The 25,719-nt window shown below is 30.6% G+C and overlaps 7 protein-coding genes across 16 annotated transcripts in view; 4 read left to right on the forward strand and 3 right to left on the reverse strand.

The window, feature by feature from the left end:
• Positions 1 to 4,471, forward strand: part of LOC122515081 (paired box protein Pax-2-A) — a 28,411-nt gene extending 23,940 nt beyond the window's left edge. The window contains exons 4-6 of the mRNA XM_043632264.1: positions 1,104 to 1,350; positions 3,076 to 3,244; positions 3,353 to 4,471. Coding sequence (XP_043488199.1) covers positions 1,104 to 1,350; positions 3,076 to 3,244; positions 3,353 to 3,899 — 963 coding nt within the window. The 3' untranslated portion in view covers positions 3,900 to 4,471. The remainder of the gene's footprint in view (positions 1 to 1,103; positions 1,351 to 3,075; positions 3,245 to 3,352) is intronic.
• LOC122515069 (fasciclin-1) overlaps positions 1 to 25,719 on the reverse strand; it is a 763,302-nt gene that overhangs the window by 348,861 nt on the left and 388,722 nt on the right. The window lies entirely within an intron of this gene.
• On the reverse strand, positions 7,251 to 14,667 carry LOC122515084 (LHFPL tetraspan subfamily member 3 protein-like). Of its 2 annotated transcripts, XM_043632269.1 has the most exons (5): positions 13,819 to 14,665; positions 12,840 to 13,034; positions 11,038 to 11,125; positions 10,781 to 10,935; positions 7,251 to 9,769 (listed from the first exon to the last, which is right to left on the reverse strand). In XM_043632269.1, exons 1-5 carry the CDS (start codon positions 14,030 to 14,032, stop codon positions 9,537 to 9,539), a joined length of 885 nt encoding a protein of 294 aa, XP_043488204.1. In that variant the 5' UTR covers positions 14,033 to 14,665; the 3' UTR covers positions 7,251 to 9,536. The 2 variants fall into 2 exon arrangements, with proteins under 2 accessions (XP_043488204.1, XP_043488205.1); XM_043632270.1 differs by lacking the exon at positions 12,840 to 13,034 and having other exon boundaries at positions 13,819 to 14,667.
• LOC122515083 (pre-mRNA-splicing factor 38) lies at positions 15,089 to 16,295 on the forward strand. The gene is made up of 3 exons (XM_043632267.1): positions 15,089 to 15,279; positions 15,385 to 15,752; positions 15,829 to 16,295. The coding sequence occupies exons 1-3, from the start codon at positions 15,116 to 15,118 to the stop codon at positions 16,218 to 16,220; spliced, it is 924 nt and encodes a 307-aa protein (XP_043488202.1). The 5' UTR covers positions 15,089 to 15,115; the 3' UTR covers positions 16,221 to 16,295.
• On the reverse strand, positions 17,245 to 19,963 carry LOC122515077 (vacuolar fusion protein MON1 homolog A). The gene is made up of 7 exons (XM_043632256.1): positions 19,510 to 19,963; positions 19,090 to 19,412; positions 18,703 to 18,946; positions 18,171 to 18,455; positions 17,888 to 18,078; positions 17,586 to 17,688; positions 17,245 to 17,506 (listed from the first exon to the last, which is right to left on the reverse strand). Exons 1-7 carry the CDS (start codon positions 19,783 to 19,785, stop codon positions 17,366 to 17,368), a joined length of 1,563 nt encoding a protein of 520 aa, XP_043488191.1. The 5' UTR covers positions 19,786 to 19,963; the 3' UTR covers positions 17,245 to 17,365.
• Positions 20,544 to 21,731, forward strand: LOC122515091 (40S ribosomal protein S16). Its single transcript, XM_043632276.1, has 5 exons — positions 20,544 to 20,639; positions 20,723 to 20,767; positions 20,870 to 21,001; positions 21,296 to 21,410; positions 21,504 to 21,731. Exons 1-5 carry the CDS (start codon positions 20,631 to 20,633, stop codon positions 21,647 to 21,649), a joined length of 447 nt encoding a protein of 148 aa, XP_043488211.1. The 5' UTR covers positions 20,544 to 20,630; the 3' UTR covers positions 21,650 to 21,731.
• On the forward strand, positions 22,441 to 25,668 carry LOC122515082 (multivesicular body subunit 12A). 3 transcript variants are annotated; one of them, XR_006303205.1, is made up of 9 exons: positions 22,911 to 23,006; positions 23,170 to 23,304; positions 23,397 to 23,595; positions 23,718 to 23,862; positions 23,971 to 24,054; positions 24,214 to 24,562; positions 24,765 to 24,815; positions 24,918 to 25,116; positions 25,439 to 25,668. XR_006303205.1 is itself a non-coding variant. In XM_043632266.1 (8 exons), the coding sequence occupies exons 2-8, from the start codon at positions 23,179 to 23,181 to the stop codon at positions 24,951 to 24,953; spliced, it is 990 nt and encodes a 329-aa protein (XP_043488201.1). In that variant the 5' UTR covers positions 22,441 to 22,652; positions 23,170 to 23,178; the 3' UTR covers positions 24,954 to 25,153. The 3 variants fall into 3 exon arrangements, 2 of the variants coding, with proteins under 2 accessions (XP_043488201.1, XP_043488200.1); XM_043632266.1 differs by lacking the exons at positions 22,911 to 23,006; positions 25,439 to 25,668 and adding an exon at positions 22,441 to 22,652 and having other exon boundaries at positions 24,918 to 25,153; XM_043632265.1 differs by lacking the exon at positions 25,439 to 25,668 and having other exon boundaries at positions 24,918 to 25,153.

A 25,719-nucleotide genomic window follows, 5' to 3' on the forward strand; every position in this document is an offset into this window, starting at 1 on the left:
AGAACACTCATTAGCAAGTCAAATTTATAAGAATCACTTTGAAATTGAGAATCACTGAACTTAAATGTGCTATCAAGAAATACTTTTAGAGTAAAATCAACGTAAAATAACCAATGAAAAGAAAAAAAACAAAACAAAACGAAACAAAATCTATTAAATTTTCTATTACAATTTTGTACATCTAACATCGGTCCCGAACAAACATAAATCATTCAAGATTTTGATCATTGAGAACCACTGTGTAAAAGTCATTCTTTTTCTCTTCTACTTACGAAAAGACCAAATGAACATAACCTAAAAAATAACATGAAAGGACAAAAATGGGGCTGGCAGATGACTATAGTTCTCTTTCCGTTTCGTACTGTCCCAAAACACGATCGTCTAAAATCGAAATAAAGTATGTAGTAGGTTTATAACAACCCACCTACCGGACTTTACTTGCTTATCTTGATCGTTGACCCTGCTGCCTGCGCTCTTATGGATCCTCTTCTCTTCACCTGTGCTCGACATATGCCCAGGACACATTCTCTTTCCTGTCGATTACTACTTTTCATATCATTTCCCATCGTTTAGTTTGCATTTCGAAATCGACGACACGATCATTTTATTTCCCTATATATATTATATATCAGATTTCCGATATATCTAAGTATTCGTCTATTTAAATGAAAACTTCGTTCAATAATATCTACAGAATGTGTTAGAAATAAACTTATTAGATCTTGAACCATGTCCTTGGATAAAAAGGTGGATCGTAAAAGTTAAATATTCCCTCGTAATCGTTCCCCTCCCCCCACCCCACCCCCACCCCCCGCCACTATTCCCTAACTATATAACTAGGAAGAATGTAAATGGTTTTCCGTGTGTAAGAAGAAGATAATATTGAAGTTAAAATCTTTTACGACCCATCGTAGAATTCTCGTTCTAACCTCAAATGTTACGAACCAGGGGAATTTGTATCTTAAATGTCTATTGAATAAACAAAAAAAATATTGTCAATTTTTGTCTCAGCTCTCTGTTTCTTGTTTAAATGACACAAAAGTGTTTCCCGTTACGGGTTACCCGAGACAATGTTTGTTTGTATGTTTATATTGGAATTGCAGCAAGTAGCAACGCCTACGGTCGTTAAGAAAATTCTGCGAATGAAACAGGAACAGCCGACGATGTTTGCCTGGGAGATACGCGAACAACTTGCCAGACAAGGAGCTTGCGATCCACAAAGCTTACCTTCCGTTTCATCGGTTAACCGAATTCTCAGGGGTGGTGGACTACACACGGATCATCCTGGAATCGAAGGAACCTCATCCACCGGATATACTTCGCAAATCTCTTCCAATGTTGCTTCCAGAGGTAATTCCCCATTTTGTGTTTTACTATTTTTCTTTCGTATTAATATTTTTATTATTCTTATAAAGCTAGGGAATTTTCTACCGCGTTATTATCCGCCGATCATATTTTTCTAAATTCTTCTCCAATGTTGCTTCCAGAGGTAATTCCTACTTTGTTTTGTTTTACCATTTTGTTTGTTTTAATATTTTAATTAATTTAACAAAGCTAGGGAATTTTCTACCGTGTTATTATCCGACGATAATTTTTTTCTAAATTCTTTTCCAATGTTGCTTCCAGAGGTAATTCCTACTTTGTTTTGTTTTACCATTTTTTTGTTTTAATATTTTAATTAGTTTAACAAAGCTAGGGAATTTTCTACCGCGTTATTATCCGCCGATCATATTTTTTCTAAATTCTTTTCCAATGTTGCTTCCAGAGGTAATTCCTACTTTGTTTTGTTTTACCATTTTGTTTGTTTTAATATTTTAATTAGTTTAACAAAGCTAGGGAATTTTCTACCGCGTTATTATCCGACGATAATTTTTTTCTAAATTCTTTTCCAACGTTGCTTCCAAAATGGTACTTCCCCATTTTGTTTTGACCATTTATTTGATATTTGAAATAAATTTAAAAAGTTAATGAATATTTTGTTCTGTCCTATTATATTCGATATTGAATTTTTCCATCATAATATATATATCGTAATTTAATCAAATGATTTATATATTAAAATATATTTGTCGAGATTATAAATTTATCTGACAATCAGTCAACGATCCCCCTTAAACATCTGTCCCTAACAGATAATTGGTCTAAAACTTCGTTTAAATCCTCTTTTTCTTTTCGTTTGTTTTCGCTTTATTTTCGTACCCTTTTTTACTCTCGATTAGCCTGAAAGAAGAAGAAGAAGAAGAAAAAGAAGAAAAAAAATGTATGGAGAAAGTCGATAGTCGAGAAGAAATTTTTGCAAAGATTTTGGTACTCGGTATGATTGACTCGTCAGTCTAAGAACACGCGAACTTCGATGAATCCTCTCCGGACCGGGGAATACAAACAAAAAAGTATCCGCAAATTTAAATCATTCCGCTTTCGTGACCTATGCAATTTTTGCATCAGACGATTCTTCCTTTGCTTGTTTATTTTTAATCTTTATTTTGTTTCTTTTCTTATTTTTTAAATAAATATATACCCCTAGGGATATAGAAATCGAATTAAAATATAGACAACACATCTTTCATTTTTATTCCTAACATCTTACGAGTAAAAATTCAAATAGTAGATCATAATTTATTTGTAATTCTCTCATTGAAATGAATTTCATTAAAACGGATAAAAGAGAAAAATATCAAAGATGGCGGAAAAAAGGGGATTACCCAGACCACTAAAATCAATTGAGCAAACAAATGAGACGGGTTGCATAACGTTAAGGGCACTCGATATCATCGCACCCATGTTGTGACATCAAACTTCAATTCATTTATTATAACCAACAAATGATAAGTTAAATTAACACGCGATTTATTATTCATTCAAAACAAAATGATCGATTTTATCTAATAATTATATTCATCGGGAAAGATTGAAGATATAAATACTCGTCTTTTTCGTGAACCCCTTTTAACATATATTTTCTTTTTCTTCTTCTTATTCTTCTTCTTCTTCTTCGATGAAAATAAAACCAATTTATTCTTTAACATATATATATAATATTTATGATCGCAAATCGGTTGTTTTGTATTGTTACAGAATCATTAATGAGAACAGACTATCAATTATTTTACCCAGGTGCATTAGGACCGTTGCAAATTTCAACGAGTTCTGGAAACAACGGGACGCCATCTTGGAATCCAAGTTTTTATTCGTCCCTTTATCAAGCGACAACGTTACATTTACATCACGGAATGCAATCGTTAACGTATGTTTCATTTAAACAAAATGATTAACGAGTATAACATATCAATATAAAAAAAAAAAATTCAATAGGAGAATATAATGTATAAATTAATTAATTTCTCTAATTTAGATCATTGGACGCCGAAAGATTGGCCGATCAAAATGGCGTACAAAATCAAGTTGAATTAAAATCCAGTTCGAGTTCTATGGCAGGTAGCGACGATTCATTGGACAAAAGCGATTTGGAGGAAAATACTGAATCCCAGGATCAATATAAATCATTTCAAAGTGGTAGAATTATATTGGAACTTGGTCAGAAAATAGGAAGCGACCGGAGTGCATTTGTAAGACATCCAACACCACCGGTAAATCCATTGGAAATGGATAAACAACAACAACAACCACAACAACCACAACAACCACAACAACAACAACAACAACAACAGAATCAATCGAAAAGAATCATTGAAACGGAAAAAGAACAAACGAATACGACAGTAACGGGTAATGAAATACCCGTTGAGAATAGACCGGTTCCGGTACAAAAAAAACGGAATCCGTATTCGATAGAAGAGTTACTTAAAAAGGATGAGAAGAAATCAAGCTCGAAGAGGCCTAGGTTGATAAACGTAGACGTTGTACAACCGTGCGGAATCATTTTAAACAAAGAAATTTAAAATATGACGAATACTCGAAAAGAAATCAAAAAATTAACCTATTAACGATTAATAATAAATCTCACATATATTATAGATATTTTAGGTTTAAATTCGAGTAGGATTAGTTAGGATCTGTGAGATCATGCTCTCGTGTAAATGTTGAAGAATAATTGTCAATCTTATGTATGATTTTTCTTTATTTCTTCTTTTTTCTTTTCCTTTTTTTTTTAAATTGAACTTTTTCAACTAGGTTATGTTACGTTCGCGATCAAGGTACTTAAAATACTTCAAAATAAACGTCTTAATTCGCCAAATGTAAAGTCTAAGATGATAAGGGAGTCATTAAAAACGCGTTCAATTGTTTTTAAAGCAACGAATGAAGAAAACAACAACAACAACAACAAACAAACAAAAAAGAATCAAATTAATCCTTTGAGCTCTACAAATATTACTCTAAAAAAAAATATTATTTTTTAATTATTTATTAAAGAGATACGAAAAAAGAAAACCCCGATCTAAAATCAATTACAATGAATATAACAACATAATTCATTTGTGTGTGTGTGTGTGTGTATGATAAGAGACATAAACAAAAAAAAAAAAAAGAAAGAAGAACAAAAATGGAATACACAGCACGTATTAAATCTTATATAAAGATAACTGTAATTATATATTATATATAATTTATTAATTATATAAATATATATATATATATAATATAAATTATATATTATTATAATTTATTAATTAATATATATATATATTTAAAATCAAAGGGAAAATTTCAATCAAAAAAACGCATATATTTACATAAATCTAATCCCCGTTGATAAAAAAATCATCAAATTCGTATATCTGGCGTTCATAATCGAAGAAAATAAATGGGTAAAGGGGTGAGGGGGTTTTTTTAGTTGAACGCATATATGCGTATTACCGATAGAGCTCAAATGGTTAATTAAATACGCGAATATCGTTGCATACTCGTCGTCGTCGAAACGATCAAACGAAAAGTATGATGATAATAATAATAATAATAATAACAATAATAATAATAAAATAACCGGCTGTAAAGTATGAGCAAAACGCGGAAGAGATCGGGGGAAAAAAAAAATATAATAAATGTATGTATATGCATGAGTAAATGACACAAACACTGGACGAAGTGCAGTAAAACCATAAACGAGTTTGGTGTTGTACCGTTGACACGTTGCACCCAATGTAAAATACGATTAAATGTCAGAGAATGGTAGAAAGAAAAAAAAGATAAAGAAAAGGAAAAAGATAAAGAGATAGAGAGAGAGAGAGAGAAGGAAAATAAAAACATTAAAGATAGAGAAAAGATACCAACGTTTTGCGTTTACAACGTTGTAAAAGTGTTTTATCCCCGTTTCTCATCTCGGTCCAATTAATGCACTATAAAATGCACGTTGCACTCGACGTCCTGCTGTGGATTCTTTTTTTTTTTTTTTCTTATTTTCTCATTCTATCTATCTATATATATATATATCTCTCTCTCTCTCTGTTTCTTTCTTTCTTTCATTTATTTCCTTTTCTTTCTATCTAAAGGCTTTCCAAAAAAGAAAAACAAAAACAAAAACCATATAAGCAAAGTTAAAGTAAAGTAAAAGATGTTCTCTTCGAGTACGATAAGAAGGATGTTTCTTAAAAACAAGTTTTCAAACGTATTTTGCTTCCAACCTCCCCCCCCCGCACTCCGCGCCCCCTATCTTAATGTTGGTTTCTTTTTAATTTTGCGATGAATTTGTTGGTTTTCATTTTCAAGGGGAGGAAAAAGAACCTCTTTTAAATACACTCAACGTATACATTGGATACATTACGTTGATTGGTTAAAGAAAAAATTTAGAGGTTAAGATTAATTAGAGAAGGGGTGGGGATGATGGCGGGTTTTCATTAACACTCTTTGTTTTTTGTTTTTTTTTGGTTTCTTTTTCGTTATATGGCGTATTTCTTCGCGAATATCTTTCCATAGAAATTCGTATGGTCTAATTCTATGGTATATATATGTATGGGGTCGCTATAATATAACGAATGGTTTAATATTTATAGAAAGAAAAAAAAAAGAAAGAAGGAAACAGATTATAAACAAAAGATGGATGGAAAAATTAATCGAGATGTTGTTTCGTTCCTTGATATTTGTTTGTTTCTTGTTTTTATTTTTTTTTTCTTTCTTTCTTTCTTTCTTTTTGTTTTCTTCTTCTTTATCGTTTAAATCGTTAGGTAGATCCTTCGAGAAAAAATATTTATTGTAGATTTAGAATGAATCGTCATAACTTTATCGCATAATTGTATATTGCATTCTTCTTCTACTTCTAATTCTTCTTCTTCTTCTTCTTCTTCTTCTTCTACTTCTAATTCCTTCCTCTTATTAAATATTATTATTTATTTATCAACGATATATTTAATAAAAAGAAAAAAAAACAAAAAACAAGAAAATGATTTTAATTTTAAGACCGAACTTTGTATATCTTTACCAAGCGTAAAAAAAGAAAAGAAAAAAAAAGAAGGAAAATAAGGATAACGCGCAAGGATTCAATTTAAATTAGGTTTCGCTCAACCTATTTTTTTTGCCCCCTTCGCGGGCCGCATACGTTCGTTTCCCGTATCAAACAGGCCCCCCCCCCCAATCCCCATCTCACATTGGCGCCAAAATTCAAATTTTATTTATTAACAAAAAAAATTCAAAATTGTTTAATAATATTTAAACAAAAGTCAGATTATCGTATTGTTAGATAATAAGTGTATTTAAAATTGTCAATGTCAAGGACAGGATGGAGGAGGGGGCTTAGGGGGTACAAATAATCGATAATCAATTATGGTTACTAATCAAAAATAATATTAAAAAAGAAAAAGAAACGAAATAATTAATTATTGAGCATGCAGGGCCGTAATTGTAGTCTTGCTGGGCCCCATGCGGACCGCGAGGACTCCTGGTTGAGTACAATTGTATTAAATAATCAATCTTTCGCAATATGTAACTTGTATTTTCTTTAAATCGAGAAAAATAATTTGTCTCAATTATTATGTTCAAATACGTTAGTAAAAAAATGATTAAATTCGTAAATTTTGTTATACTTCCGATTACCGAATAATTAATAATCGTAATCTCTAAAATTGTCCTGTATGATATCATTAAAATACACTAGTCAAAACGATACCCTCTCTCTATTTTTTATTCAATTAATTTTAACATATAATATATATATATGACAACCCTCTTTTCAAGATATATTACAATATTATTATTATTATTATTCGTTAAAGAAATTTATTCAAATTATTACTATTATTTCAAATGATTATTTTGGTGATATTGATTAAAAAGGTATGTTTAAAAGAAATTCAATTGCGTAAGTTCGATATTCTTTTTTTCACAGCGTAAAAATCATTTTTAATCTCTCATTGACGATATAAACAAAACACAATATCTTATTAAAAAATATTATTAAATTTATATAATTACATAAACACGAGAAAATGTATAATAGTGTTCTTAAAAAATCTAAAATAGATTATATATCATTAACTTTACTGTCATGCTTTGATACGAGTATCCATTTCATCAAAATTAATATAATATTAAGACTCCTATATGGGTTGATAGTTCATAACATACAAGCCCTTAGCATGTACGACCCTTATAACGAAAGGGTTAATAAAACTATTCCAAATTCATATATAGCATAACATATATGTGGGGACGAAGCATGATGCGCATCTGTTAGGCCTCAGCTGATGGGCAATAGCTCGTGCAGCGCGGGTGATTTGTTTTTTTGGGCGAATGTTGATGTGTGTGTGTGTGTATATGCGTATGTTTGGTGCATGACCAGCGCAATGAGTCGTTGCTAGGAGGAAAAGAAAAGAAAGACAGAGTCGTTAGCCGATCATTGAGACGAAAAGACGTAAAATCGTGAATGAGTTAAATCGTCGAAGCCGAAATTTAGTCGAGTCATTTGAGTTATAATTCATAAAGTCGTTCAAGTCGTTTAAGTCGTTGTTCATTAAGTCGTTTAATTGTGTTGTTATGCGTGGATTATAGGAAGATAAATACAGTGATTGTGAAAGACCGATACCCCATGCCGTTGGTGGAGGATCAACTGGACGCGTTGCAGGGAGCTCGAGTGTACAGCACACTCGATCTAAGGAATGGCTTCTTTCATGTCTCGATAAGCGAGAAAAGTCGCAAGTATACGTCGTTTATCGTGCCGGACGGACAGTATGAATTCTTACGTGTACCTTTCGGACTGTGTAACTCACCGGCGGTCTTCGTCAGGTACATTAACGCCGTGTTTGGAGAGCTTATCAGAAAACAAATTGTGTTAGTATACATAGATGATTTGATCATACCGTCAAATGACGTTGAGACGGGGTTGCAAAAACTCGAGACGGTTTTGTCGGTGGCGAAGGACTACGGTTTAAATATTAATTGGAAGAAATGTTCTTTGTTGAAAACTGAGGTGGAGTTCTTAGGTCATATAATTAGGGATGGTAGTGTACGACCATCCGAGCACAAGATAAATGCCGTAGCGAAGTTCCCAGAACCAGCATCGACGAAACAGGTGCAGAGTTTTCTAGGTTTAACTGGCTATTTCCGTAAATTTATTGAGGGATACTCTTTGATTGCAAGGCCGCTAAGTGACTTGCTGCGAGCAAATGTCAATTTTAAGTTCGGCGATAAGGAAAGAGGAGCATTCGAAATCTTGAAGGGTAAGCTTTGCGAAAACCCGATATTAAAATTGTACAAATTGGGTGCGGAGACCGAACTACACACTGACGCATCGATGTTCGGCTTCGGGGCGATCTTATTGCAACGCGATGATGGCGATGGGAAGATGCATCCGGTGCATTATGCAAGCGGTAAGACGACGCCGGCTGAATCGAGGTACACCAGTTATGAGTTGGAGGTGCTGGCAATTGTGAGGGCTCTTAAAAAATTTAGAATTTATCTGTTGGGACTGCACTTTACAATCGTGACAGACTGTAGGGCATTTTCTCTGACCATGAATAAGCGCGATCTATGTGTGCGCGTCGCAAGATGGGCCCTACTGCTCGAGGAGTTTGATTACGTCATTGTGCACCGGCCGGGTAACAGAATGGCCCATGTCGACGCTTTGAGCAGAAATCCTCTACCGGTGTGTTTGCAGGTCACAGTGGACAGAGATAACATGACGGCGAGAATCCGCAAGGCACAGCAGGATGATGAGAAGGTGCGACGGATTTTTAACCTGGCAGAGAAGAAGGCGATTGACGGATATTTGGCTAAAAACGGACTTTTATACAAGATTATTGACGACGATATCCGACTGGTCGTTCCGAAGCCCTTACAATCACAACTGATACGTCGGGTGCATGAGAACGGACATTTTGCTGTCGGAAAAACTGAGGCCTAACAGATGCGCATCATGCTTCGTCCCCACATATATATGAATAACATTTAGCAGCTATATATATCACATTTAAAAAAAAAAAATTGATTTTTGTTCAAAGCAATTCGACATATTGATCATTATTCGCTAATAATAATAATAATAATAATAAAAAAAGATTATGTCATGGACAATTAAACGTATGTATATATATACACTCTTGTTATCTAGAAAAAAAAAAAAAGAAAAAAAACAAAACAAAAATAGATGTTCAAAGTTGAAAATTATGTTGAGAATGATTCAAAGTATTCGTTGAAACGGTGTGAACCGGATGAGAAGGTGCCGGGGTGTAAAGACTATGATGCGAATGTGATTTAGCTCTTGACAATTCACTGTAACGATCTTGTTCAGGTGGTGCTACTAATAGGACAGGTCTCAACGACAAAGATTTACGTGATCCAGCCACACTTTGAGCTTCGTTTACATAACCCGGATTGACCTCTCCTGAAACAAATGCATTAAATAATTTTAATTTCTCTTTAAAGTAGATACATCATAAATATAAGATGGAAATAATGAAATTTGACTGTTACCGTTGAAGTATGAAATAAGTTAATTCGTAAAAATAATTAATTCAATCATAACCGTACACACACACACACCAATGATATATTAATTAAAGTATGAAATAGAAACATAATTATATATTTTAACAAAGTAATATATATATGAATTCACGAGAAAATAATTGAAAATATGAAATGAATTATATTTGATTCGTAGATTTCAAATCAGATTGTAATGAAACACTGATTTTCAAAATACAAGAAAAAGAGATAATAATAATAATAAAAATAAGTAGAAGCATTATTGCAGGTAGAAATATAAGCAGATTTGAAGGGCAAATTCAATTACAATACTCAAATTTCAATTACATACTTTAACTATTACATCATCGTGAATTGATATATCAGGTCATTAACCTTAAATTTTTAAAATTAACATTAAATTTCTATGGCGAGTGTGACTCGCCATCAGTTTTTATCTCGGGAAACTCCTTTGTCGAGTCCCACTCGACGTTTGATTCATTAAATTATGTTAATTTTTTGATTGTTAGTTCAAAAAGTAAATTTCAAATTAAAAAAAAACCATATAAGATTGAAATATAATTCAAGTGCAATGGGTGCAAAATAATGAAGTATCAAACGTAAAAATTATATTTCGATTTAAATAGTTTCATTTTGAAATTGGACGTTTCGTGTGCTTAATTATTTAATTATTTCATTGAAAAACAATTAGTTATATAATATATAATATAATATAATTATATATAGTGTTACATATAATAAATTATATAGTTATAGTTATATATTGGTATAATTATAGTGTTCTTGTTTATGTTTTCTTTTCTTTTTTTAATATTATTTCCCTAAAATTCTGAATCATTTAACGAATTAATTATAATAATAAACTTGAACGGTAACATCATTATAACGAAATCTATATATCGCGTACCTTTGTACAAAGATCCATTGTTAAAAGGTTCCGGTTGTAATCTGACGTGTCTTGAGGCAAGAATGAAAGCGAGAGCTGCCAAGGTAACTGCATCGAGTGCAGCTATTGCAGCCAATGGTATTGCCCATCTAACAGCACACGCTCCTGGATTATATCTACCAAATCAAAACGCACATTTTCAAATCTCTGGCTTATTCTTCTTAATTCATTTTTTATTGAAAAAAAAAAAAGAAAAAAAATAGAAAAAATAATTTTACCTGGACGAAGATGCACCGCAAACGGCACGAATAGCTGGCGAATCCCAACCAAGTGGATAAACGCATACACCAATTGCCATGCATATTGCTACAAATCAAAATCAAATTAGAAAAATATTATAGGATACGTGGATGGGGGAGGGGGTGGCAAAAAAAAACAAACAAAAATATTAGGCTGAAACAAAAGTTCGTGTCGTTAATTGTGTTTACTTCGGATAATGCAGCAATTTTTGGAAATTATTATTCAAATTATCATCATTATTATTAATTATATTATTTTATTATTATTTTATTAATTTATTATTATAATTAATTATTAATTAATAATTTAAAATAAATATTAAATTTTATATAGTGCAATTTTTTGGAAATCAATAAAAATTTTGTTTACTTCATATACTAAGCGAATAAAATATTAATTTTGTATAGGGCAATTTTTCTAAATCAATACACTTTTTTAATTTATTATTACGCAAGTGAAATTATTAAATTTTTAAAACTTTTGCTTCATCACACCTTTAAATAGATTCAAAATGTTTTTTTTTTTTCAAATTAAAACATCATATCGCGTCTTGAAAAGAAGTACAAAGAAGTCAAGTTGGTTTTTCTTTTTTTTTTCTGTTCTCTTTTGTTTTTTCTTTTCCTTTAACGTATTCTACATCTCCATCATCAACTTATCCACATTTCAAATGGCAACTTTCACCGAGAGATAGAAAGAGAGAGAGAGAGAGAGAGCACACACCACCCCACCACCACCACAGACACAAATACAACACAACACAAACACATTTAGAATATAATACGCGAATCTTTGTTACTCTAGTGAGTATCTCGTAGTTGATGATGGGTGCTGCGTTACTGCATTCGATTACCAAACATGAATACAATCTCATTTGAATTTTCACTCTTTCGTGAAAGTTATAATACCAATTCAAACTTTCCCCCTATTTACTTTCTTTTCATCGTCTTTTATTTAATTCTATTTTTATTATTATTATTATTATTATTATTTAAACAAAATATTAAACAATTTAAAATCCAATTGATTTTTGTTATATCGTTGTTATTATTGAAGAAAACAAACCAATAGGGAGGAAAAGGGGGGAGAGAGTAGTAATTATCGTAGGAGTAATCACACGATGAAAAAAAAGAAATATTAATTTTGAAAGAAGATATACTAATGTTACCCCCTCCCCTACCTCCTATCCACCCCCACTCCTCTATTAGTCATATGAGATCCAATGAGAAGCTTATTTATGTTAATAGTCGAAGGCGTATCCAACGGTACATATACTTAACAACACACATATACAAAATACGTTAAACACACGTGCATACATTTACATAAATATAAACGATGGCCTTTTAAACATTATAACGGACTATTCTACATTTCCTCCAACTATACACACGCCATGAATGGTATATATATAAGTTTCTTATCTTATAAACCCGATGCACGTTTTGAAACCGGATTCTATGTGAAAAGACTTTTAAATTTCTATATAAAATCAGACGGAGAAGGTAGAAATAATAAGTTGATTACGTCACTCTACTAATTGTAAACTCGCAACGAATGTGAGTTTATAATTGCGAATCATAGAAGAAAAAGAAGAATATCGTACTTTCTTCTTCTTATTATTATTTTTTTTTTTTTGTTAGAACTTCGTCCTGTTATAATAGCTTTTTTATTTTTTTCTTTTTTTTTTATTGTACTTTCTAATGTATTAATTATCGTAATTTGTAGAATATAAAAAAAAAAAAAGCTTTGTAATATTTTGTAATTCTTGTATTTATATTACCTGAAATTACTTGCATCCAACCGCAGAGATAAAAAACTGTCGTGCTCTGGCAAAAAAAGAAAAGTAACATAGCACAAATCGAGAACAATGCTACGATAACTGCTATTCCAACTAATATAGTGCTCGCTTTAAACGGGACGTTCGCTATGGTAGAAAGATCGTCTAATCTTCCGATGCATTCCTCTCCTAATTCACCTAGAAAAATTATTTGAAGAAAATAAGGAAAAACAAAAAAAAAAAAAAACAGAATTTTTATAACATTATTTATTTGATTTTATTTAACGAATTAAACGTTACTTTTTTTTTTACATCGTGAGTCTATTGAAAAATTCATCAATGACGTTAGCCCCCCCTCCCTCTTACCGTGTGTTTACGCGTTAATTCAAAAATAATTTTCTTTCTCCCCCCCCTTCACATGCATCTACGATGCAGTTCGGTCAATGATTTGAAAAATCGTTGATTCATTTTTTCGTAGATGCGAATGTTTTATTTTTCAAAATTTAAAAAAAAAATCACTTATTTTATGAATTTAATATTTTTCGTTACAACGTTTCTAAAGCTGAAACTTTCGTAAATTACACTGTCAATGGATTTTTTGTCTATTTAATTAAAAAATAATTATCTTTTCCCCCGCATGTGTATCTACGATGCAGTTGAGTCAATGACTCGAAGAATCGTTGACTAATTTTTGCATAGATACAAACATTTTTCAAAATTTTATAAAAATCCTTTATTTAATAAATTCAACGTTATTTATTGAAATTTTCATATCTAGAAGCATCAAAAATTGCATTACCAATGCATTTACGTATTAATTACAACAAAAAATTAGTATTCCACGTATCTATTATGTAGTCGAGTCAATGACTTGGAGAACCACCAACGATTAATTTTTTCATAAATACAAACTATATATAATTATGTGAAAATGTTTTTAAAAATTGTTTATATAAAATAAATGAAATGTTATATTTCTTACCGTTTCCATAGCTACATCTCGTCCAAAGACCAAATCTTCCAGGATTTTCGTGTTCTAAATCACCTAGCCATTCCGGTGTTACAAATGCAACAACACCGATTATGGCGTAGCATATGGTGAAGATACCCCATAATACGCCAATCGCTTTAGAATTACGTATGTAATTCGTAGCATACATATGAGACGATTCAACGTACTCTATTTTGGAGCCCATTTCGATGATTCGTGGCTTTCTTCGAAAACATACGTCAAAATCTATTTCAGTTCATCATATATATGTACGTAAATATATATATATATATGTATATATAAATAAATAAATATATATATGTATATATATATGTATCTCTTCTTTCTTGATAAACGTCACTGAAGAAAACTCAAATTATATTTATTGTTGTGACACTTGGAAGAATCGGTGAGTTCAACGACTAACGTTGCACAAGAAACTTTTATAAATGTCCTTATTATTTTGGAATAACACAGAAAGAAATAGTAAACTTCACAACTTCAAATTACAAGGATTCACAATATTCTACTTTCTTGCATAGTTCTTCTTACACACTCTCTCTCTCATAAAAGCCGCACCTCCTTCACTCCTCTCTCAACACAATAATCCACCTCTTTCTCAACGACGACTAACTGAAAGTCTAGCAGAAACGTAAGAAGAAAGACATCTCTCTCCTTGTCTTACAATTTAAGATGGCGACTGATACTCGCCGCCTTCTCTGCTGCTAACGTTGCATCACCAATTCTCTAGCTGTTCTAAACAAAGAAGAAGAAGAAGAAGAAAATATATACTCGAACTCGCTCCGTTAATAGAAACGAACGATTTTAAAAGTAAATCTCTTTGTGATAAGTTAAACAGAGGGGAAAGGAAAAATTACACGTGGGCGAAAATACGCAATGAATATTTTTATCCTACCGACTCGTTGTTTTCAATATGACTCTACGTATTATTATTATTATTATTATTCGTCTTTGAGTCATTTATTCTTAGATTTTCTTTACTTTCTTTTCGAATCTTATCTCAAATATATGGATTCCTTTGTTTTCACGAATTTTTTAAACGAATTAGTCGATTTTGTATACATTTTGTTAAATATGTATCTACGTAAAAATGATTCGTCAATGATTTTACGAATCAGTCATTGGACTCAAAGCTTTTTTTCGATTAGTCGAAGAAAACAAACATTGATTAATTATCGCATAGACGTTTAGGTTAATTTCATTGACGAAATGTCTGATAGACAAACGAAAGTAGCACCGCCAGTGGCGAGTAGCTCAACTAACAAATATGGCGAACCGCACGGTAAAAGACGCGAAATCAATTCGCGGTACTAATCCGCAATATTTAGTTGAAAAAATAATAAGATCTCGAGTTTACGATTCGAAATATTGGAAGGAAGAATGTTTCGCCCTAACTGCGGAATTACTTGTTGACAAGGCCATGGAATTAAAGTGAGTAAAACAACTTAACCTCTCAATCCTCCCCGCTCAACTTTCAAAAATCTATATGTACATTTTAATTGATAATTTGTATTGTTGTTTTTTTTTTTTATTTAGATTCATAGGCGGAGTTTACGGTGGAAACGTCAAACCAACGCCATTTCTATGTTTAATATTAAAAATGTTGCAAATACAGCCAGAAAAAGATATCATAGTGGAATTTATAAAGAATGAAGAATTTAAATACGTCAGAGCGTTAGGTGCACTTTACATGCGACTAACAGGTTCCTCATTAGATTGTTACAAATATTTGGAACCATTGTTCAACGATAACAGAAAATTAAGGAAACAAAATAAGCAAGGTTTTTACGAGCTGATTCACATGGATGAATTCATAGACGAGCTTCTACGAGAAGAGAGATCGTGCGATGTGATTTTACCAAGGATACAAAAGCGACATGTTTTGGAAGAAAATAATGAATTAGGTATGTTTATTATATTCATAAAGTATTAATCATAAAGTATTACAGATATTTGATCATTGTACATTTCATTTCGCAGAAGCAAAAGTATCCGCCTTGGAAGATGACATGGATGAAGGATTGGAGACGTCGGAGGATGAAGACATACCTCCTGTCAAAGAAGAAAATCGCAAGAGAACGGAAGATCATGAGAGAGATAGAGAACGTCACAGAGACAGAGATAAGAGGCATTCTCGTTCTGACAAAAAATCTGATAGAGAAAAGCAAAGATCGCGGAGTAGAGATAGGGACAGAGATAGGAGAGAACGTAAACGAAGTAAATCACCAAAGACTCATTCCTCTTCGCACAAAGATAAAGACAGGGACAAGGATAGACATAGGAGAGACGACAGAGATAGGGATAGAGATAGGGAAAGAGAAAGGGAAAGGGAAAGGGATAGAAGAAGAGACCGTGATAGAACTAGGCATTGAAATTATGTGTGTGTGTGTGAGAGACTGCGCGTAAAAGAATTTACATTAATATTATTTTGAAGATACGTATAAATAAATCAATCATCTTTTTACAGCCGTTATATTTTTACTATATTCTTGATTCTGACCGATAACAATAATTACAAACATCAATTTTTAATGATATTCAAGTTTTTTCATAGAAACGCTACACGGTAGCTTACTTTTACATTCACATATTTCATCCAGATAAAATGATCGCCTTTCCAAGTACACGGTGTAACTTCTTTATATAATAATTATGTACAAATCATATTCGAAGAAAGAAAAAAGAAAAAAAAGGAGAAAAGAAAAAAGAATTTTCATATTGCATTTAAAACACAGACGTGTTCGTATTTGTAAAGTATCAAATACGATACTACCACTTCGTTAACGTTCGTATAAAAATTTCAATACGAGTTCCATACCGAAAATGCAATCATGCATTTTTTCTTTTTTTCTTTCTATTTTGTTTTTTTTTTTTTCTTTTCTTTTCTTTTACAAGTACATTTTGACATATACATGTATATACATATGGATATTAAAATAATTGCTTAGCCTAACTAGAAATACAATCTCTGTTATAATTATTCATCATCGAATATATATATACATTTGCATAGAAATTCATATATTTCTCAATAGTCATATATATATATATATATATATAGTTCGAATTTTATATTATAACAATTAAAATATTTATCACGATATATGTATATATGTATATATGTATATGTATATGTGTGTATATGTGTATATATATATATATATATATATACATAGTTAAAGACAATTGTAAATAATACAACTTCTTTGACAAAGTATCAGCGCATCTCCAGGTACTTTTAACAAAACGTGGTTTTGGTGGTGAGCTCAGTTTTAAAAGCACGACCAAAACTACTGCTTTAAAATTGCAGATTGTCATTATTATACTTTAGAGGAATCATAATATTTTTTTTTCTTTTCTTTTTTTTTAATTAAATTAATAAAAATGTTTTCTAAATTAGATGATAAAATACGTTTAATTAGAATTTCAATCACGAAAAATTATATATACGCTGAATGAAAATTACGTAATTTCGATTAAATTTAGACTAGGATTTCATACTAATGTTATCAGTTCATTAGAAAGTAGGTGAATTTAATATAAATAATCTTTCTTCTTCTTTTTTAATCCATTTCAATAGTTTACTCACTGCATCGATTGCGTCGGGCTTTGTAACCAGAGGTTCAAACGTTACGTAAATTTCAAAACCCGATGTTACCTGAAATTCGTTTCATTTTTATTAATTAATATTTATAAATTCTTCTTCTATGTAATTCTTTTTCTCTAATACGACTTACCCAAGCTAACATTGTTTCTTTATCTAATTGTTGAAAGATTAATTTAAGTGGTCGACTAGGAGAATGTAATCTGTGATGCAAACATTGATACTGACCGAGTAATCTAAAATATCAATAATATATCAATTTTAATAACAATTATTTTAATTTTGAATATTTAAGTAACGTGTTAAGCATAAAGCTTTAGTTATTGAGCTTTCCATTCAATTCACGATGATTTGTCAACCTGAACGGAAAGTCAAAAGCTGGTCCGCAGGGATTGGTTTGACATTTAATGTATTAACAACTTTGATTTATTTTACCGTTCTATTTCTTCATCAGTGGTATAAGGAGGTTGAAGACCAGGACTCCAAAATTGTGCCGTGCTTTTACATTTGTATAAAACATGTCGCATTTCAGGTAGGCCAATATCCGCAGTCGTAATAGGTGCTTTATTCATAGATTCATTTATCGCTTCCAAACAATTTGTTCTTCTCAGCTTCTCCACTATTTTCTAATGAAAATATTTTATTATATAAATATATATATATATATATATAATTATTACTTTAAAATAAAATTAATATTAAAACATTACATTCTTACTTGTTTAGCTTCCGAAAGTACAAAGAATACATGTCTATCGACAGTAAGTAATAACAAACATGCTTGACAATCTTCAGCCAGATACGAAACATGACCGTGCATATAACCGTTGGCATCAAATTTTGGCAAACATATAGGTGTCCATATTTCAAAAGTCTTAAGGGATTCCGAACTATCAACCAAGTTTTGTATTAAATGCAAATCCACCGGATGTAAAAAGAACTTATTCATTCTGACTAACGTAACCAATTGATTTTTAGCCAAAAGTATCGCAAAGACCAAATTCTGAAAAATGTAATTTATAGTTATAGATCGTATTTAAGTTATTAAAACAATATATATTTAACCGTTTGAGTCTCAAGCAGCATATTTTAGATTTCTCATAGAAAAGTGTTATCTTATCGATGAACGTGATGTACAATTAATACATACTCGTGCAGCTTGCTATTTGTCGAGACAATATTTTTAAAGATTGCTTGAAAAAATAATTCTAATGGTTAATATAATTTATATAAAATAATAATAATTGTACCTTTATTTTTCCACAAGTTTGTATAATAGTTTGTGTTATAGAAGCCCTCATCGAGGGAAGTAAAGGCAAACATTTAATAGCTCCAAGAAAAAAAGCAGGTTCTCTATCCATAAAATTTAATAAATGATCTATCAGTCTTTCGCTGCCGCTCAACAACCTTCGCAAATCAAAGTTCCTTCGTAGATCGTATACTCGTGTTAATTGAGATTGAGTTAAAACAGAAACTATCTGATTATATACATATCTAGAAAAATAAAATTGTATATAACAAAAGTATGTAGTAACTAACAAGGACAACATCAGATACAACATCAGATATAAAATGTTCAAAATATCTGAAACTTCGCGTTCTGATATTGCCCTTGTAAAACAAATAAAATGACATACGTTAATTGCAAAGTAAGTTGAGGCACGCTCTCCAAAGTTTTGGAAACAGCGACTAATATTAATGGTCCTTTAACAAAGAAGACAAAATTAGTGTCTCCGGCGTGTACAGATCTAATCATATCGCTGCCAGCTTGAACGAAGGATACTAAAGCTTGCATAACTCCCATTAGAGTAACTAATTTATCCTCCGAACTGTATCGAGAATATATCGGCTTTCCAGCTTGACTCAATATAAATACATGCTTCCTTTGGGCTAACCAAATTTTACAACGCAACGGATCCGCTTCTAAACTACTTTGACCTAAACGATGAGCGATGTCATCCTGAGGGAATACGTATTATTAGTAAAAATGAATAAAGAAAGAAAGGAGGGAAAATAATAATATTGAAATCTTAATTAATTGTACGCTAACAACTGACCACATCGGATTCATCTAAAGATTCATCTTTTTTTAACTCGTGAGGACTCTTATCTGTTGGTGTTATTGGAATGTCTTGTACATCGTCCTGAATTTCAGATATAGTACTCATCGTACTTTCCTTCATTTGTCTGTCGTCAATACTGCTACTCATTTCTTGCTCGTATTCCTCAAAGCTATCTGTTGTAACGAGCATTGTTTCAGCAGACGCACCCGGTTCTATGCCAGGTTCTGCTATACCATCATCAATGGTAACACCAGATTCGTTTGTGGCCATTGTTCACGGACGAATGGTCCTCTAAGCAACCATAGACTTCCCACTATTAATAGATTTAAATTTTCAAAGAACATTTAATGACGGCCCCGTTTAAATGAATTTAACTAGTATTATGTACAACTTTGGCCGCCATCATGTTCTCTTTTACCTCCCTGAATTAATTTATTATTTCCAATTTCTTTCAACAGAGGCAGCAGCATGATGCATACAATTATTTTTTTCTTTTTTTTTTCTCAGGTTTGTCAGTACTTGTATAAATCATACGTTGAAAAAATCAAAAAATAACATTTTTTATTTCATTTTTTCAAAACACTCATGCTAATTAATTACTTGTATTTTGTTGAAAGATTCTACGAGTTAAAAATAATATATTCAATTGTCAATTGTTCTCTCCCAGTTATGAATTAATTAAAATTAATAATAATAATTAATAATTAATATTAATTGTTAGATAAATTATATGGACAAAAAAGAATAAAATAATATCGTTTGAATTTTCCCAGACCGGAAGTTTATGATTTTTCATTTTGTATATAATTGTATATTCAAAATAATATACTCAATTGTCAATTGTTCTCTCTCAATTATGAATTAATTAATATATATTTATTTAATATTTGTTATAAAATATTATTATGTTATATTAATTGTTAGATAAATTATGGATACAAAAAATGAAATAATATCGTTTGAATTTTCCCAGACCAGAAGTGTATGATTTTCCATTTTGTATATAATTGTATATTTGATTAAGGTAGTAACTCGGACCGCGTTACCACTGCTATAAAGAGAATTTACTTCCTTTCTAATATTTCTTTTGCAAGATAGTGCACGTGTCAAACAAGATGCAGAAGGTAAATACGTTATTTTAGTATATATTTATTCAATATTTATTTATTTTTTAATGAATTGAATCATTTTTTTTATTTGTGTACAGAAACAAAAGGAACCGATTCATTCCGTCCAAGTTTTCGGCCGCAAGGTGAGCGTCATAATTTAATACAATTTAACCCGCCATGAATATACTCCTTAATGTGTTATTTAATTATTATTAATAAATAAATATATTTTTTTATATTAATAGAAAAGTGCAACTGCGGTTGCATATTGTAAACGTGGCCGCGGAATTCTTCGTGTCAATGGAAGACCATTGGAATTGGTTGAACCCCGTGTCTTACAATATAAATTGCAAGAACCCATTCTGCTCCTTGGAAAGGTAAAAATAACAAAACAAAACAAAAATAAACCAGAATAAGTTTTTATTATTTTATTTATATTCGTGTATTAATAATAATATTAATATTATATATTGTGATGGATACTAACTATAAATTAAAGTTAATTATAGATTAAAATTTATCTAACTGTTAACTTTGTTCACAATGATGTTCAATTATTCCGAATTTGAACAACCATGATATATAGTTCAAGAATCCTGAGATTATTATTAAATAAATGTTGTATGTGAATTGTTTTTATTATTGTCTTAACAAATATTTTAACATCGTAGGAGAAATTTGCTGGTGTTGACATTAGAGTTCGAGTAAACGGAGGTGGTCACGTAGCACAAATTTATGCCATACGTCAAGCTATTTCTAAAGCTCTTGTAGCTTATTATCAAAAATGTAAGTAACATTTAGTATGCATTAAGTATTTAAGTATAGTTTATTTTTATTCATTTTACTATAATAATATGTTAAAATGTATTGCATTTGTAGATGTCGATGAAGCAAGTAAAAAGGATATAAAAGATATCCTGATTCAATACGATCGTACTCTCCTGGTCGCAGATCCAAGGAGGTGCGAACCAAAAAAGTTTGGTGGTCCGGGAGCAAGAGCACGGTACCAAAAATCGTACCGTTAATATGTTTATCATATTATATAATATATATACCATCTAATAAAAAAAACGAAAATCTCCACACACAGATGTAATTATAAATGGACATGTAATTCTTTTATTTTTTCATACTTTTTCTAAACTTAGATTAAACAAAAATAACAATTAGTTGTAGCATGGTTAAAAAAAAAAAATCGAAGAATACTGTTTTTTATAAAGATTTTTTACACATAGTATAAAAGATTAACATGACATTGATTTTATCAATCCCAAACGAGTTAAGATTTGTTTACAAAATAGTTAAAATTATGTCAAATGTTTACGATATCTTAAGAATGTTATGGCACGTATGCTACATCTAATTTTCATTTTCACATTTACATAATTTATTAAAAATTTGAAGCATAATTCTCTTTTTTAATAAAGTATTACATATAAATATTATTTTATACAAATAATAGATAACATTAAATTAAAAAATGACTCGGTCGGTAACCGCGACATTAGCGAACCCTAGTAGAAACAAACCCGTACTAAATATAAATATGGCGGAAAAGTATGTTTGTCATATACATTACAATTAATTTTCTTTACTTTCTTCTATGTATAATATATTAATTTTCTTATATATGAAATGAAAATTGTAAGAAAAATAAGTTTATATCTAAAAACAAATTATATATATATAAATATTTGATAATAATTGTAATTTGATATATGACTCGGTCGGTAACAATGATTAATAAACGATCCTAGCGACGCCTAACAGAAGAAAACCTGTACTAAGGATACTTATTCTTCAACAAGAGTTTGAATCTTGGTAGAATCGCATAGAAAAAGATACGAAACGAAGTAGTGGCACTGTCGTGAGAGACAGAGTTAGGGGGTTTGGAGTTGTTCGAAAGAAAACTGACGTGTCGCTCTCATTGGAGCTAATTGATCGGTTAATTAAGAGCTGGTAGAAAAGAAAACTGGCCGACTATGCGGCCATTGTAAATTTTTCAATGCTCTAATCTTTTTAAATAAGGTAAGTTAAAAAGAATAAATAAAAGTGTCTATTGCGTAAATTTATTTATAGATATCGGAGCTTTAGCATTGTATATAAACGTTGAAATAGTTCGTATAAGAAAAGTCCTGTCGCTGTTACAGAGAGAGAGAGAGAGACGTCATAACAAAAGATAAATACAACTTCTTTTATTTTACATTTTTTTATTTATATTTTTTTTCTATATTATTTTTTAAATTAAAATCCCTAAATGTATGATTCATCATTGAATTATATCTAAAGATAATATTTAGAGTATTACGTGTTGTTTTTTTTATCGATCGTAGAAACGGACGAAAGGTCAAGTTATTTAGAATGTATCTTTACCATCTCAAAGTACGTACAATTTCATTCATAAGTTACAATACCCATTCTCTTATTCGACTCTAAATTATTTTGTATCATTCATAATCGGAGATCAAATTTTCTACTCGCTTACTTAAGATAATAATTATTTACTTATTCATAAATAATAATTAAGAATAAATTCATTTTGTAGATTACAGCGATGTCAAAGAAAAGCGGTAGTAAAATGTTGGTACATCAATTATCTACCGTTCTGCCAGATGATAGACCCATAACTGCCATTAATATTATTGAGGACGTAGAAAAATGTCCACCAAATTTTACAGTAGTAAGTTAAACAATGAAATATATTATAAATAATATTATATTTATATAATTATAATATATTATATTTTATTTCTACGTTGTTCGTTTGCAAAGGTTTCTAGAACGTACGATCAAGACACTGATGCAGATTTATGGAGAGAGACCGGATTGTTTATCAAAAAGAAAGGTAGATATATATGTTTTTCCAAGACGGAAGGTTCACCCCATTGCATAGTGGAAGATATCACCATTATCAATGAACGAGAAATGCCACCAGAAGGATACAGTATTATCTCCCATACCATAGATTCCAGTGAGCATATTTTTCTAATACGTTCAAATGAAACGTTGTATGTATTTAAAAAAAGAAAAAAAAAGAGAAAGGAAAAGAAAACAAAAGAGTGATAATATAATGTAATGTACTAAATTTTGCAGTGCAGAAGGCATGGAGGAAGAAACAATTGTGTTATAAAATGAAAAACAAGGATTTGTGTTCTAAAGCTGTAACCGATATAATTATATGTAGTAGAATTGTACATAAAGCGTCTAAAATGGCACCCAACGGTTTTGCCGCAGCTGGGTATGTTATTTATACATTTTGTTATCTATCCAAATCCTTGCACGCGTAGTTTTATTATACTAATAATAAGAAAGATTATTAACACATTTATGTTTTTTAATAAAACAGCGTAATAAATGGAGTATGCGTTTGTTACAAAACTGTGGATATAACGAACGGACAACCAAATTCTCAATCTTATATTAACATAGAGTAAGTGAAAATAAGTTTTAGAAGAAATATCGAACAATTTAATATTTATAATATTAACTATTATTATTATATATATATATCAATATTATAATATTAATTAATATATTATAATTTATTATATATATATATATATATTAATTTTTGATACGTTTATTTCAGTAAACTATTAATGCAAAATGCTTCTCCAAATCCTTCAAATGGTACGCCTCATCGAGCACCACCTGAGAGGCCACCCAAACCCAAGTTTTCTCCCAAACCAAATAATGGTATTTATTCTCAAATTGGAGCAGCTCTCGTTGGAAAGGATACAGACGAATCCAATGATAGGGATTACGAAGTGTTAAGTCCTAGTGCGAGATTGAGGCCTACGAGACCAGCTCCTCAACCTCCCACCACTTCAGTCATCGGTTCCACACCAATTTATGGTACACTGCCAGGTTCTTCCGATTTAGATGGAGTCCCATTCGTTCTCAATCCTCGTCTTAATATTCATTCTGATTCTGCCATAGCAAGTATCAAATTATTTTTAATATGTTAAACACCACGCTATGACTTTTGCTCTAGGTTCACGTAGATTATTATATTTTTTTAATGGATGGTCGTGACCTAAACAGAAAGTTCAATTAAAAAGATGCTTGGTGCTTAACGCGTTAATACATTTATTTTTCAAAAGTATATCTAATCGATTAAATTATATCTTATCTTTCCAGTATAAATTTCCTACAATCAAAATGTGGACGCAAAAAGATTTGGACAAAGAGGTATATATATATATATATGTAAATATATTCTTTCTATATTAACAAAATGTAGTAAAAAAAAAAAAGAAACAAAAGGTTAATAATTGAAATAATTGATTTCAGTTTTGCTACGATTTTCGTGCAGAAAGAGAAACTTGAAAATACCAATGTGCCAAATTATTTGTATGATAAAGTCATACATTTTTTTGTTGTCTATTCATCCGTACTGACTATATAGTACTAGCCGAGTGTAATAGAGTGCCTGAATGAGTGATTTATATTAATTTCCAACCAAGGAATATCAGTTTATGCATTCTCTATGGTAAGATGTATGAATTAACACACATTTCTCTTAAATACATCCATCTTCTTCTTCTTCTTCTTCCAATGACCCATATTTAGATTTTGATACCAGTGACAATTAGTGTTGTATTTTTATAGAATTGCGTTGTATTTTTATAGATATTAGAAAGTATATATATATATGGATATATATATATATACATACATATATATAATTGTATTATACGTTTTTTAATTGTTTAAAGAAGTATTATTATAGAATATTTAACGTTGTATTCGGTATATTCCTATGTCATAATCAAATGTGAACAAATTCAATAAAGCCATTTTTAATTTTACAGACAACATTATAGTTATAGCTTCTCAGCAACGCGTGTTCCCGACGATAAGGAAATCTTTAAAAAAGGAGAGACAAATTCTGTTATAATATATTCGGACTGATTATGCAACTACCAGTTAAAATCAAATTAATAATCATGTATTATATAATGTTATCACAAATTCGTGATATTTATCTAGCTGTCGAATCAATGTGAAACGTAAGATAATAATTATAATTCATTTCAATGAAGTTCTTTTTATATTCAGGGTACAATATTCAAAACAACATCGAAGATATAAT

The sequence above is a fragment of the Polistes fuscatus genome, unplaced genomic scaffold (assembly GCF_010416935.1).
Source record: "Polistes fuscatus isolate 324 unplaced genomic scaffold, CU_Pfus_HIC Scaffold17, whole genome shotgun sequence".
Lineage (NCBI taxonomy): Eukaryota > Metazoa > Arthropoda > Insecta > Hymenoptera > Vespidae > Polistes > Polistes fuscatus.